The sequence below is a fragment of the Ruditapes philippinarum genome, unplaced genomic scaffold (assembly GCF_026571515.1).
Source record: "Ruditapes philippinarum isolate M1 unplaced genomic scaffold, ASM2657151v2 ctg574_1_1_1_1, whole genome shotgun sequence".
Classification (NCBI taxonomy): domain Eukaryota; kingdom Metazoa; phylum Mollusca; class Bivalvia; order Venerida; family Veneridae; genus Ruditapes; species Ruditapes philippinarum.
Genome location: NW_026853932.1, coordinates 20,328 through 35,718, shown reverse-complemented (window position 1 = coordinate 35,718; position 15,391 = coordinate 20,328). Strand labels below are relative to the sequence as shown.

The following is a 15,391-nucleotide window of genomic DNA, read 5'->3' as shown; positions in this document are numbered from 1 at the left end:
TGGCCATTGACAATGTCCATACTAAAAATTGATTCCCTGGACCAAATCTCTCCTTTCCATGCTGTTGGACAATTGTTTGCTCTGACCATGGATTAAGAAATATCCATTGGCAATCTACAGTTGGGTTGGCATCTTAGTTTGCTTTAACTGTTGATTATTGCTTTTGATGCCCATTATAAGTTAAATCATGATTATGTCTTAACATTTTCCGAGATGAAATTTAGTTAAGTACAAATATCCGAGGTCATTTCCAAGCTAAATATTGGCAAAGTGTTTCCAACAAATTTTACGTAAATTTTCTAAGTTCTTTTCCGAGCAAAAAAATGACAAAGTTCTTATTTCCAAGCTTTTTCCGAGCTGATTTTTGGCAGAGTGTTTAATTCCGAGATAGTTTCCAAGGTTTTCTTTATTTCCAAGGATTTTTATACAAAAACCTTGGATAAAGTTTCCAAGGTTTTAAAAAAAACCTCGGAATTAAGAAAAAACCTTGTAAAACTGGTTTATTTCCAAGGTTTTTGAAGCAGTTTCCATGGTTTTTTTCATAAACCTCGGAAAATCTACACCCGGGAATTGTGCAGTTAGTCTATATCTGACATTTTTAGCTCGACTTTTCTATGAAAAGGGGAGCTATCCTACTCGCCCCGGCGTCGGCGTCGGCGTTGGCGTCACACCTTGGTTAAGTTTTTCGTACCACCCCACTTTATTTCAGAAGTATTACAAGTATGGCTTTGAAACTTACCATACTTGTTCACCATCATAACCTCCATCTACAGACAAGAGTACATAACTCTGTCAAGGTTTTTGACAGAATTATGGCCTTTTTTTGACTTAGAAAGTGTATTGAGCTTGGTTAAGTTTTTTGTACCACCTCACTTTATTTCAAAACCATTGGAGGTATTGCTTTGAAACTGACCATACTTGTTTACCATCACGACCTTCATCAACAGACAAGAGGACATAACTCTGTCAAGGTTTTTGACAGAATTATGCCCCTTTTTGACTTAGAAAATACATTGAATATGGGTAAAATCCACTTATTGCCTTAACCCTTTGAGATATTGCTTTGAAACTTTTAATGCTATTTCACATCATTACCCCCATCTGTACGCAAGAGAAGGTAACTCTGTCAAGGATTTGTTTTAAAAATTAAGGCCTTTTATCGACTTAGAATCTAAAAAAGCTTGATAAAATTTATCTATTACTTGTATTATAAGGTAACTATAATACTTTCACATACAAAGTCAAATCTATATATTATGCTGATTGTACAAAAATATACTGCTTCCTTGGCATAGATTTCTTGAAAAATTATGTTATTATGTCATTTACCAAGGTGTTCTGAGTGACGTAAAAATACCTTATTCTCTCAAAGTGGGTTTAATACTATTAAATTTATTTAAGGCTCAACTCAGTTTTTTTTTCTTTCTTACCAGCCCTCTTTTGACTTAAACATTTCAAACTTTGCTGCAGTGTTCAAGGGTATCACACAATTCAGTAAAATAATTCTTCACTAAATATCTTAATGCTCATGGCCATTGTTCACTTTAAAAATACAGAGATTCTTGTATTGCCTTTTACTGCAAAAACTTTTTTTATTGGCAAGCAATAAAAAAGTCGAGCGCGCTGTCTTACGGACAGCTTTTGTTTATCTCCCTTTGATAAGTTTGTTTATTTTTACACTTTGAACTTTGTCCGGGACATAACTCTAAAAGTATAAGAGGTATCAACATGAAACTTTGTAGGTAGATAGATCTCATTGAGGTCAGACACTCACATTGATATTTCCATAGACTTACATTATAAGAAATGGTCCCTAATCCTACCTTAAAATTGAGTTTTCATGCTAAAGAGCTAATTTTTCTAGCAGAATGAAATGCCTGACACATGAAAATGTTCTTGTTATATAGGGGTAGCCGACCAAATTTTTTGCAAAATGACTTCAGAGAGGATTACCCCCCATTTCATTGAAATTTTCTGCTGATCACAGGACTGACATACACTTTTTATGAATGCAAATATCCAAGTCAAAATTATCACAGAGACTCATGAAATATTTCATTTTCTTCAGAAAACAGTGTAGTGTTACTTTTTAAATTAGTTTTATTACTTAAAAATACCCCACTTCCATCCAATCACCTCATGTATAAATTGACTCATACGGTTTTCCCTGCACTTTTTTTCAGCCAATCGCTGGCCATGTTACAATGCGATACCCTGACCTAAAGGGAATATTAAATGTTTAGTATTCTAATATCTAATAATAAATGAAGTTACATATACAATTACCAATTATATGGATGCATTTTCACCACTCTTAAGTCATTTAAAACTTTGAAATTCCCTTTTTTCTAACAAGCGCCGTTATGCCGCAATCCGGATATTCTGAAAATGAATGTTAGCATGTGATTTTCATACATAATTCATTATTCTGAAGCCAATTTTGTATCAACTTCCATAAAATCACTCAGATAGCAACACTACACTGTTCTCATTACAGAAGTGCTTCAAAATACTAATTTTCTAACAAAAGGATGTAGCAGGGAGCAATTTTATCACCCCACCCATAACAAAATAAGTGATTTTTCACCCAAATTTCAACATTTTATTACCAATAGACTTCCTGAATGAAGATTTAGCTTAGCAAACATACTTAATAACTACTGTATAGTGACCTGACTATGGATTACACGTTATTTGTACACACATAGCAACATTTTGGGTGTAACTAGGTATTTTAAAATTGCCCCTGCTGTATTTTTCTACTCCAAATATTTGCTTATATAGTCTTAAATACAAGCCTAAATGTCAATAAAATGCCAAAATTCTTTATATATATTTTGTCTCTCTCTTACATGGATATAAAAAATGCAATATATGGAAAAACCAAGTTCCTCTGGACTTAACAGCACAGTAATAGCCTAAAATTTGACTTCTCCACCCAATTTATTGGCCATTTTTGCATTCATTTGGAGCCAAATATGACAATTGAAACCTTCTTTCAGGTGTTTTACCATGTAAATCACCTCTTCAGACCAAAATGTACTTGGAATGGATAGTATTGTGTATTTTCTTCTCATTTAGGTAGCCAGACACTAGAATTTATGCACTTATCTAAGTTTCTCAATAAATAAAGGGAGGTAATTCACTAAAGTTGTGCATAATCACACCCTTTGTGTACATTTATCTACCAGAATAAGTGCTTTTTCTGTTTATAGACACATCAGAGACACTAAAGCTGTGTTATAATTGTGCCTAATATGATTGTGAAAAAGTAGATCAACTTTTACTTATCAATAAAACTTTTTCTACAAAATAATTCTACCCTTGGCCATTATGATGCTCATTTCAATTATGCATTAAACAGATATAAAGTCTAAAAACTATGGCATTATACATTGTGAGTGTGTAAATATGTATTACCAAATAGAAAACAATAAATTTTTATCACTATTTTGCATCTTAACCACATAATAAGAGGCTATTCAGAGGCTACCTAACTGAATTATGCTACATTTTTCAATGGATTTCAATTTCTAAGTATGTGTTGATATTCATGCCCTGAAACCAAGTAAATTTTAAGACAGAAGCCTTAAAATGCTATTTATTTGAAGCTTTTATGCTATCTATGCCTGTAAATGAAACACAAAACATTCTTATATGGGAAACAGACATAGAAGCAATTTATTTGTGACATTCTATGTAAATATTTGAGCAAAATGGAAAAAAATTAGTGCCGAGCGAAGAAATGTCCGCCCCTAAATAAAGTCGAAAGTTAACCGAAACAGCACCCTAGACTATTTCTAGTATTAATATATTAGTTTTGAACCTGGCAATATGCATTTGTAGTGATATACCTGCAACACCCATCAAAAGTGGCCAATGTGCTTACATCAGGTCCTGTCAAGTTATACATAAGTCTTCAAACCTGGCATGTGTATAGCCAATGTACAGCATTTCTTTGAAATCTGAAAAATATTTTTAATGACCAAGGTCTACATTATTCATCATCAACATATTACCAATTAATTATCACTCAAATTCACTGTTTAAAGAAAATACAAACCATTATTAACTTTTAAGGAACACTAATACTCTTGTTCATATGTAAACAATGCTTGTAGATTGACCCCCTTGACACATTATCTGCTGTAAACACCAACAGTTGCATTGAAATAATGAAATTTCATACCTAGACAGGCTGTATACATCCATTCTTCCAAAATATCAGCTTTTCATGGTGTATCAATGAAGACAAAGTACTACAAATGAATTATGACAGTTCCAATTTCCCTCTCTTTAGGTCAGACACTCACATTGATATTTCCATAGACTTACATTATAAGAAATGGTCCCTAATCCTACCTTAAAATTGAGTTTTCATGCTAAAGAGCTAATTTTTCTAGCAGAATGAAATGCCTGACACATGAAAATGTTCTTGTTATATAGGGGTAGCCAACCAAATTTTTTGCAAAATGACTTCAGAGAGGATTACCCCCCATTTCATTGAAATTTTCTGCTGATCACAGGACTGACATACACTTTTTATGAATGCAAATATCCAAGTCAAAATTATCACAGAGACTCATGAAATATTTCATTTTCTTCAGAAAACAGTGTAGTGTTACTTTTTAAATTAGTTTTTTTTACTTAAAAATACCCCACTTCCATCCAATCACCTCATGTATAAATTGACTCATACGGTTTTCCCTGCACTTTTTTTCAGCCAATCGCTGGCCATGTTACAATGCGATACCCTGACCTTGAGTAGGTGTGCAGTGCACAAGAACTGTAACTCTGCCTTGCCTAAATTTTGAATAATTGCCCTTTGTTTATTTTCACACTCAAACTTTGTCAGGGATATAACTCTAAAAGTATGAGAGATATCAACATGAAACTTTGTAGGTAGATAGATCTCATTGAGTAGAAGTGCATTGTAAAAGAACCATAACTCTGTCTTGCCTTATTTTGGAGTCATTGCCCTTTGTTCATTTTGACACTTTGAACTTTGACCGGGACATTACTCTTAAATCATAAGAGATATCAACATGAAACTTTGTAGGTAGATAGGTCTCATTGGGTAGAAGTGCATTGCTGAAGAACCATAACTCTGCTTGCCTTATTTTGAAGTTATTGCCCTTTGTTTATTTTTACTTTTTGACTTTTTTCCGGGATCTAACTCTAAAACTATTAGAGATATCAGCATACAACTTTGTAGGTAGATAGACCTCATTGGATAGAAGTGTAGTGCAAAAAGCCATAACTTTGCCTTGCCTAATTTTGGAGTTTTTGCCCTTTGTTTATTTTTTAATAGTTTCCTGTGTCCAAAACCTTCTTGGGGAGCATCACCCGGTTCAACCGGTTCTTGTTTAATATAATATCTATTGTTCCAGAACAGTAATTTATGATGATTTTCTGAAAAATCCTTACGCAAGACTGGATAGAAGGGAAATGGGAATGGTTTTAATACAAAGAAGTGCAATCATTGAAAATTGTCGAGATTCTTTTTAAATGAACCAGGCTTTACCGGGTTCAACTGTAGCTCCATTGTCATCCTCCGGGGCTCTGCCGGCATTCACCGGGGCTCTGCCAGCATTCACCGGCGCTCTACCATAGCTCTACCAGCTATATCATACCCCGGATCATTCTCGGTTTGTGCGGGCAGAGCTACGGTGCTTCCCCTGTGTTACCCCGGTCATTCCCAGCAGAGCTAAGGATGAAGCCGGCAAAGCTATACTTCCCAGATCATCCAGGACAACCCCGGTGATATTGAATTTTATTCCATCCGGAGTTGGAAGTGGGATGTGCCCGAATCATCCCGGACGTTGCTGGCAGAGTTACGGATGTACCCCGATTGTTCCTGGTCGTACCACGGTCGTTCCTTGATCACCCCGGACGTCTACCGGGGCTCTGCCAGGATGTAAGTGAGACTGTAGGGCAATAGTAAAATATCTACCAGTGATGTAATTTTAGCTTTGGCCCAGTGGTTAAAGAATTATTTATAGGTTGTTAAATTAATTGTCTTCTTGTTGTGTTATTGCAAGTGAAAAATTGACCACACATGACTAGCATTATAGACATATAAAAGCTGTCAAAGATAAATCATTAATCATTCATTATTGTTCAATCTTTTAATCAGATATTAATTAAAATAATGTAAAAAATGATAACCAAAATATGTGTTAAAAATTGCATAAAATCTTACCAACCAAACAAACATTAACATAAACTGATGGAATGACACACCATTTCAGCTAAATAGTGATTGCAATGTAAGAAAAGGGACCAGTGGTCATGTGGTAAAATAAATACAAGTATTGTTGTAGTTATGTTCAATACATGTAGTCTAATTTTTTTGTAGATTGAATGATTTGAAAAAGTTTAATGCAGAGGTAATGATAAAAATCACTAAAAAAATATACTTGGTTTATCTTAAAGGTATTGGAACCAGGATATCACATAGCAAGAAGGGGACCGGATCATGGAGGTTCCAGCTTCACTCATTGTCGGCACTCGACGCAGATTGGACGTCGATATGTTAACCTACGTCAGACATTAGAGGAACGAGCTCGCGTGGAACTCATGAGAGACTGTTTGTATCGGTTAAAATTATCAATCACTTTTGTGCGTGATTTACAGCAATTAGTTATGGAGGAGCATAAAATTTTATATAAAATTACGCATGATTGTGTCGATGAATTTCCCGTTAGTAAAATTTTCTGCCTTAATGCTTTATGTGAAGATTTACGAACTTTAATAGGTCATTGGAAATGTATAAAACAAAAACTGCACACAAATCGGTGGCTACAACCGGTTCTCGGTTCATTACATTTTCAGCTCGACCGTATAAAATTATCATTGATACATTTACAAAACAAAGCTATATGGTGGCTCGAAAAGTTTGTTCAGATAGGTTTACAAGTTTTTGCTCATGGAAATGTGGACGCCTTAACACATGAAATGATCTGGAATATTACGCGTGGTCTCGAAGATCTGAACCGAATTATAAATGGTTTACAACATGACAATCATTCATCTACCTCTAAAATAGGCCTAAAATCTTTTTGTACTCAACATATAAGTGCTTTAAGTCCTGATTCTACAAACTCTGTAGCCAATATCGGAGAACATGTTAAAGCTATTCCGTTTTCGAGGGTGCTAAGTATAATTGCCAATGAGAGGTCAAGATATGCAGCTCTTGAAACACACCGGTTTTTTACGACAAATCACGAATTTGTGAAACTTCTTTATTCAGGAAAATTACCGAACTTTGTTTGGACGGAGGAATCTAGTCATGTTAATGAACGAGCTGATAAAGACACATCAGATTATCATACTGCCACTGGTAGCATGACCTCTCTTAGTGCAGCTATACTAAAGGTTGGCAGTATACGCGCACCTGATTTGTCAGACTCGGAATCTCCCTTAGTGGAACTAGCTAGACGAGAACACTCCTTTGCTGAAAACTTTCTACTAATTGTGTGCAATTCGACGAACCTTTTACGGAGAAATGACCATCAGAAATCGAGGCGAGCTGTCAAGTACAGTCAGAGTATGATAAATTCGGGTAAACCTCCACGTGGCGATACACCCGTGCTTTCTAGAAGTGATTCTTTGAGGAAGTCGGTCTCCTGGGGTGATTCTGCAGACAGCTCAATAAAGTCGCAGCTTACATCAAGGTGAGAAAATTTGTCACGTTTCGTGGTTATTGCTTGTAATTCTAATTTGTTAATCCAGCCAACATACATGCATGCCTGCAACACTTTGTGATGAGGCATAAAGCTTTGCTCTTGTCTGTCTGTCCTGCTTTCAGACTGTCCTGCTGTCCGTTTGTGTAGCCGGATGTTAGTAGCATATAACTGCCAGAGTCAGTGACAGGTAGTGCACGGTGGAGCAGTAACGGTAAAGTTTGTACCTGCTGAATATCTGTATAGTTCCGGATAACATCATACTATTCTTTGAGATTTTATCAAATTATTTGTCTGACTTTGAATAAAACAGTTTTAGTTTGCTACTTTTAAGGAACATATATATAGTTCGGATTACAAAAATTTACCTTGCCACTGAAAGCAAGCTATAGTTCTGAGTGCTAAATTTGAGCAGTCTACTGTTAAGAACCTTGAGCCTAGTCAGACTTTACATGTAGATTTTCATGTAATAATATCACATTCATAGTAGCACAGTTGTGGTTTTAAGTTCATGCCATTATTGAACAGTGCCGTTTATCTTGATGCTATTTGTGTCCATGCAGTCAAGTTTCTTGTAAATTGTAACCGGAGTATCTAATGACACAGGCATGACATGGCTATATTATTTACTGTCAGAATGACTGATGTGTGCTGCTATTTTAATCCAGGGACATGACAAGGGGAAATATTTTTGTTCAAAAGGGTTCATGATGATAGTAACTTCGTGCATAAATACGAAGGTGTTGGTAGAATTATGCTGGTAGAAAAAAACTATATATTGTCACCTTAGTGAAGTAATGGGTTAAAATTCTTCATATAATTTAACATATAATTTTATAGGAATTAACCCGTTACTACTCTAAGATGATGATATGTTTTTGGTTTTTTTATGCCCCCGGGCAACCGTCCGTCCTTCCGTCTGAGGTTAACCTAGAACGGCAAGTTGGATTTTTCTTAAGTTCTACCTGTACCAATGGCTTCTAAGTTTACACACGAATCAATACAAAGTACATGATCTTGGCAAGTTACATAACTCTGGCTTTCATATTTACCAAGTTATGGCCCTTTTCAGCACTTAGAAAATGAATAATGGTTAACCTAAAACGGCAAGTTGGAAATATCTTAAGTTCTATCTATACTAATGGCTTTATAATTTCCACACTTACTTATCAATACAAAGTACATGATATTGCCAAGTTATATAACTGTGTCATCCATATTTCCCAGTTATTTCCCTTTTTTCACTTTGAAAATAGGGCCTTGTCTGGTTAACCCATTTGGCAAGTTGGATTTATCTTAAATTTCTCCTAATTGCTTAATTTCTTTAATGATATCTTTCATATTTAGTAGGTGGATACCTTTGATGGTCCCCTAATTTTTTGTGGAGAAAGCGGTCTCTAGGGTCAAGGTCAAGGTCACTGGTTTAAAAAATAAATATAAACATTTTTGCTCATACAGCCTTTATATTTTAGTTGATGTTTTAGTTTAATACAAACATGGGAGGTCCTCCTTCTTTGGGTGTAGTATGGGGTCATTTGGGTCAAGGTCAATGTTACCAATGTCAAGGTCACCAATGTTAAAATTGATTTTTACATTTTTACAGGTGTATTGACCTTATTCTATAGACAAATGTTATTTATAATTGATAGAAACATAAACTTTGATGGAGTTAGTGGTCAGTTGGGTCAAGGTCACCAGTGCTAAAAATAGATTTTTACACATTTGCTCATACAGCCTTTATTAAATGACTAAGGTATTTTATATTTGGTAGGAAGATAACTTGCATGGTCATCGTTTTGATTGGGGTAGGGATCAGTGGGTCAAGGTCACTTGTGCTAAAAATAGATTTTACACTTTTGCTCATACAGCTTTTATTTATTGACATATGTATTTCATATTTGGTAGGAAGATAACTTGCATGGTATTCTTCCTTTGGATGGAGTAAGGGGTCAGTTGGGTCAAGGTTACCAGTGCTAAAAACAGATTTTTACACTTTTGCCCATACAGCCTTTATTTATTGACAGATGTATTTCATATTTGGTAGGAAGATAACTTACATGGTTTTCTTCTTTTGGATAGATTTAGGGGTCAGTTTGGTTAAGGTAACCAGTGATAAAAATAGATTTTTACACTTTTGCCCATACAGCCTTTATTTAATGACAGATGTATTTCATATTTGGTAGGAAGATAACTTGCATGAAGTTGAATATTTTTCATCTTCACAAGTCAGAGCAATGACTTGGCAACTTATATTTTTCACAATTACAAAATGCTATGTCTTTGTCAAGCTATATTACTTGTGTTTACAATTTTTTGCAATTTTTCTGTCCTTAACTGAGTGAATGGGTAAACATTTTTTGAAATATTGCTACTGACAAGAATCTGAGCCAGGGGCATTTGTGTTTAACAAACACGTTCTTGTTTATAACTTGTTTTGAGTTAATATACACACCCAAGGGCGTAAAGCCAAGGTTTAATATAAAAAAAAAAACATTAAAGGAGTACATTGTTGGGAAAGACATTTTTAAAAAATCTCACAGTGTATGTAATTTTCATCATACATAATTATGTTTTATCAGAATTACTTTTCATCTTTTCAGTCTTTTAAAATGCTCAATGTGAAAGTCTTTCAGCTCAAGTTGTGAAATTATTATTTGGGAAATTGGGAATAACAAAACCTAGAACTATTGTCAAATTATGAATATTTATAGTATTTGGGAATTTTAGACCCTATTTTCGAAAAAATATCAGTATAGACATTTTCTGCCATAGTAAAGGGGTCTCTTTAAGGGACATGTTTAAATAAAGGAAACACATGTACACAACACTGTTAAGTGTTTATTTTTTATTAGGTACATGGATTCATATTGGAACCATTTTGGAACCAGTTTATACATGATGTTTTATGAACCATGTTGGGTACGACAGAAGTCGCTGTATTTCTCCGAGATTGGTAGTGTTTTAATGCTCAATACCACAGTGATAGCCCTTGTCAAACATATGATTCAACATGTCTGCCTCAAAGGTATGTATAGGTTTTTATCAAAACATTTAACAGATGTAACAGGATGGTAGGTGTTTATTCACCAAAGCTCACACTAAAATAGTCAGGGTATATTTTTTATTGATCAATTTTTTTCTCTCATTTCTTTAGATAGCACATGGCTTTATATATTGAAATTATGACACCATGCATTGCTTTGTATTAGGTAAAATTTATAGTGTATTTCAAATAGTTCACAATAAAATAGTCAAGGAAATTTTTTTTTCATTAAATGGTTTTTGAATGATTTTTTTCTCATTTCTTTAGATAGCACATAGCTTTTAATATGCGAATTGTGATTAGCCATCATGCTTTGCATTAAGAAAAATTTATAGTGTATCGATTTCTAATAGTTTTGTTTCTTAAAAATGAATATTTTTTTATTGTTAGTATAGATTATTAGTTTTCCTTTGTGTAAACAATGCTGTTTAAAGATATACTATGCTTATCTTCTGGTAAAATACTTTTATATCAGAAATTTAATGAAATCTAGAAAATTCTTACTGAATATCTCTTTACTGAATGAGAGAAAGTACAAAATGTTTTCTTTTGAAAGCTGCTTTCCCAATTACTGGTCAAGATTATTTTGTTTTTTATTAAAAAAAAAACTGCCAGTTCTTTTAATGACACTAAGTATTCATACTGTGTTAAATGTAGTTCATATTATCTTTTCTGTGTGTACTCTAAAGGTGTTTATTTTTAAATTACTTTTAAAGAGAGACTGTATACCAGTTATCAGTATTTTTAAATATCAAATTTTAGCATAGTATATCTTTAAAAATAAAAGAAATTTCTAGTAAAAATAAAATTTTATTTTTACAATTTGTCACACAAATAAATAGAGATTTATTATAACACTTAATTAACCTTATAGACTTCTATTCTAATGCTATGCAGAACATTTCCCATAGAAGTATGTTAATGATTAACCGACCTTTACAATGTCCTGAAATAAAACATAGGTGTTGTAATTTACTCCCAAGCTCTTACAATTTACTCCAAATTAAACTAACTCATTAGTGTCTGTATGCATGATTGGCAAAAGATCATGGCATAAAATTGAGCAAACAGTGATGTCTAATTGGCATCATAAAATAAAAAAATAGCTGTTACAATTTACTCCCAAGTAAATTTACTCATTAATTTTTGTATGCATGATGGGTAAAAGATCATAAAATTACATATACTGAACAGTGATGTCTAAATGGCATTATCATAATTGAATGAGGAATCTTATCCATTTTACTCCCATGTTATCAGCTTCAGAATATCTATGGCAAGATATTGTTTCTAGAATCAAAGTGATATATGTCTATTACCTCTATATTCTTTATGATTAAGATATTGCCTAGTCAGTCAGATGAGAAAAATGTATATTTTTGTTAAAAATAATGGTGGATTCATTTTCTGATATCTAAACTCAAATCATCTTTTACATATCATTGATAAATAATCGGTGAAAAAAATAATATCTATTTTTCTGTTAAGTTTTAAACTTTAAGAGCAAGTTATTTCAGTGTTGTAAGGAATCTTTGAGACGTATTCTAAATCACTATTGTAGTAATAGTTAGATGTATATATTTCGGTACTTATAGTGACCTTTTAGCTAGTATTATTATGTAGTATTACACGGCACGGAACTGAGGTATGACCTTACTGGCAATCATGTTTATATGGTCACAGACTTTCTAGGAATTTCTTCAGCAACATTTTATAAATACATATAATAGATATAATTTTTTAAAGAAACTACATACTTTTTTCCATATTCATTTTGTACATTTACTTTACATTTATTTAGATGTTATAGGTACTTGTACATATGCATTATTATCAATTATTGCTATGTGCAATATGTTTGAATAATCAACCTGGTTTAACCAAGGTTTTATTACAATTTTCTTGAAACAGTCAACTTGTAAGTTTATATACTTATGTCAATTCCTCAAAACTTGACTTGTGTATTGTGAAGTAAAATAAATTTATACATTAATTTTATAAAAGGTGAGACATTTATATCAACAATTTTTATAAAAAAATTATATTCTTTGTTCAAGCAGAAGTAGCCAATCATTTGTTGGAATAACACTTCTTACTTTAAAAAGAGCCAGAAATTGAAGAATATATTTAAACAGTAGACTTTCCAAATGATATATGAAAAGACTTGTGCCTTTCAATACTGGATAACTTTGTTTTATATATTTTCACAACTTATCAGTTCCATGTAGTTTTCCCATGTAGATTGATCACATTATTGTATTACTATTTCTGTTCTTGCATGATCAGTATCACCACCTTTAGACAAGGATTCAACTAGCCAATCAGGTAGCCTTTTACATTTTCATCACTGTGTGTTGTTATTGTTATCCAATCAAAGTGCATGTTACATTTCCCACTTGTTATTACTGTTATCCTATCAGAGTGCTTGTTAGATTTCACTTAGTAATTCCTATTTTTTTTAATAAACAATTGTTTTTACATATATTTGAAATATTTCAGTTGATACAAAAATGTATGCTTGAAAACTGACGGTAAACATTGATTTCTTAATATATTTTACTTCAAATAAACTGACTTGTAATTTTCCCCAAAATTACATCCTTTAAGAGGCGAAGACTTACGATTTCAAGGCTAAATCGAGATGCCTGTCTTAAAGGCAATCGGGCTTATAGGTGGGTAAATACGATAAGGGGTTTTGTTTTGCAGAATATGTACAAAAATCACAGTGCTGAAGTTTTAGCAGTTTTAGCATCTGACTAACAATGCTGGGCAGGGCCTGTGTCAGGGATTTGAAAATCCTAAAGGCAGTCTCGACTATTCTTGAGAAGTCAGAAACTATGGTTATAGTCGACTAGTGCAGTTCTTTTGTATGAAAGACGTTACAGAAACAGCTTTCTAAAGTAATTCCAATCCTGTAATTAGTTGTCTTGGAAATTGTTAAATGATTGCAACTGAAATGTTTCAATAATTGTTGTATTTTATGGATGTTTTGAATTTAAATGTTACTTTATCGTTCTGCATGTTCTGTTTATAAATGTATATGAATTTCATTTCAGTTGTTTTGAAAGCATGTGTTGAGATTATTTAGAAAATATATGAAAACAGTACATTATGAATTTCTGAATTTCTGCAAGCATATCTAAGGGAAACCACCTTGATTTATGTTATAAATTTTATTACCTAATAAACTTGGAAATATCCATTGGCAACTTTGTTTATGTGATGTCAGTATCAAAATATTAAAACTCACTCAGAGCTGATCAGCCAGCAGCTTAAACTGCAGGAATGTTGTAAAATCAGTTGTTTTTGTGAGGCCAAAATTTCACATAATTAATCAACATTTTGGACCAATAATTTATTGACAAGGTTATATATGACAACTTTTTTACTTCCAGTTCTGTTAAATAATGATATGGTATTAAGATACTTAAATAATAATTTTCTTCTTTTTTTGCGGGAAATCTACAATTAACAAAAATTTAAGTTCCTTGCAAAATTTTCTCCTTTTATTGTATAGAGACTGCCAAGGCTTTATAACTGGAGGCATGGGCTACTTGCCACCACTGCTTCATAGCCTTTTGGAAAGTTTACCTTAATTTTTATATCTACAACAACTGTGTATTAAAATAGATACTTTTAACTTGAAATTGGCACTTGATAAATTTTAATGATCTGATAAAGTAAAGTAGAATCTATAATGTATCTTAGAATATGGCAAAGTTTCCTGGAAGAAAACAATTTAGAAAACATGTGCTTCAAAGAGCATAATTGTTAATTGATGTAGCATATTGAGAAAGTGCATTTTGGAATTCAATACTTAAAGAGATAGGTAAATTATTCTGCAGATATAATTGTACAGGCATTAATCTTTTAAATCATCACAAACATTTTCTGATTTTGTAAATTGAAGGTCAAGGTTTTTGAAACTTGTCAGTAAATATCTAAGCTCTGTGTTAATAGTGACTTCTTTAATAGATTTCTTTACATTAAAACAAATTTAATATTGATGATAATTGCAACCCTTATTTGTAGTTAATTGCTAGCATATCTTTAATTGACCCAATTGTAAATATGGGTCCATAACCTGAAATTCTGCCTTATTATTATTAGTTATAAAGACTTATGACAGGGTAAAAACAGTGTATAAACAGGCATATGTAAGCTTATATTAGCCTAGCTGCTACATGTAGGCATAAGGGTTATATAGCGTACTGGCCTTTATATTTGGCCATATAACCTGCCGAAAGTCTGTGCACAAATTTATAATACTGCACAATTTCACTCTTTAAATGAAATTATAAAGAATTTAAAGTGAATTGATCTATCATGGAAGGTGTGTAAAACAATAAATGATAATATGTTGATAATGTTAAGTATTAGACATAACAACAAAGCACAAACTAAATATATATGACTGTTGTTAGCAAGTATGAGATACAACTGATCTGAATTATTACATATATTTATAATTAGCAGATGATATGAATTGTTCTGTAACAAAATATTATTATTCATCATATAAATGTTCATACTAAATCACTTAATCAACATTTATCTTTCACTTAATAGTTATCATGAGAATATCCACAATGATATATTAAATTTCTATTATTTTTATCAACAACATACATGTACTGCATTGCAGACCCAATCCACTTTAATA

At 32.7% G+C, this 15,391-nt stretch overlaps 1 protein-coding gene and 2 long non-coding RNA genes across 5 annotated transcripts in view; 1 reads left to right on the top strand and 2 right to left on the bottom strand.

Annotated features, from left to right (window-relative positions):
* Positions 1-15,391, top strand: part of LOC132738420 (uncharacterized) — a 61,839-nt gene that overhangs the window by 30,637 nt on the left and 15,811 nt on the right. For 2 of the 3 annotated variants that reach the window (XM_060725914.1, XM_060725915.1), the window contains exons 3-5: positions 6,436-7,676; positions 10,538-10,710; positions 13,015-13,053. In XM_060725914.1, the coding sequence (XP_060581897.1) occupies positions 6,436-7,676; positions 10,538-10,710; positions 13,015-13,053 (1,453 nt within the window). The remainder of the gene's footprint in view (positions 1-6,435; positions 7,677-10,537; positions 10,711-13,014; positions 13,054-15,391) is intronic. The other variant, XM_060725916.1, reaches the window with a different exon arrangement.
* LOC132738423 (uncharacterized) lies at positions 815-1,488 on the bottom strand. The gene is made up of 2 exons (XR_009626876.1): positions 1,348-1,488; positions 815-1,171 (listed from the first exon to the last, which is right to left on the bottom strand). It is a non-coding gene; the product is annotated as an uncharacterized LOC132738423 (long non-coding RNA).
* LOC132738422 (uncharacterized) lies at positions 1,755-4,758 on the bottom strand. Its single transcript, XR_009626875.1, has 3 exons — positions 4,190-4,758; positions 3,855-3,965; positions 1,755-2,382 (listed from the first exon to the last, which is right to left on the bottom strand). It is a non-coding gene; the product is annotated as an uncharacterized LOC132738422 (long non-coding RNA).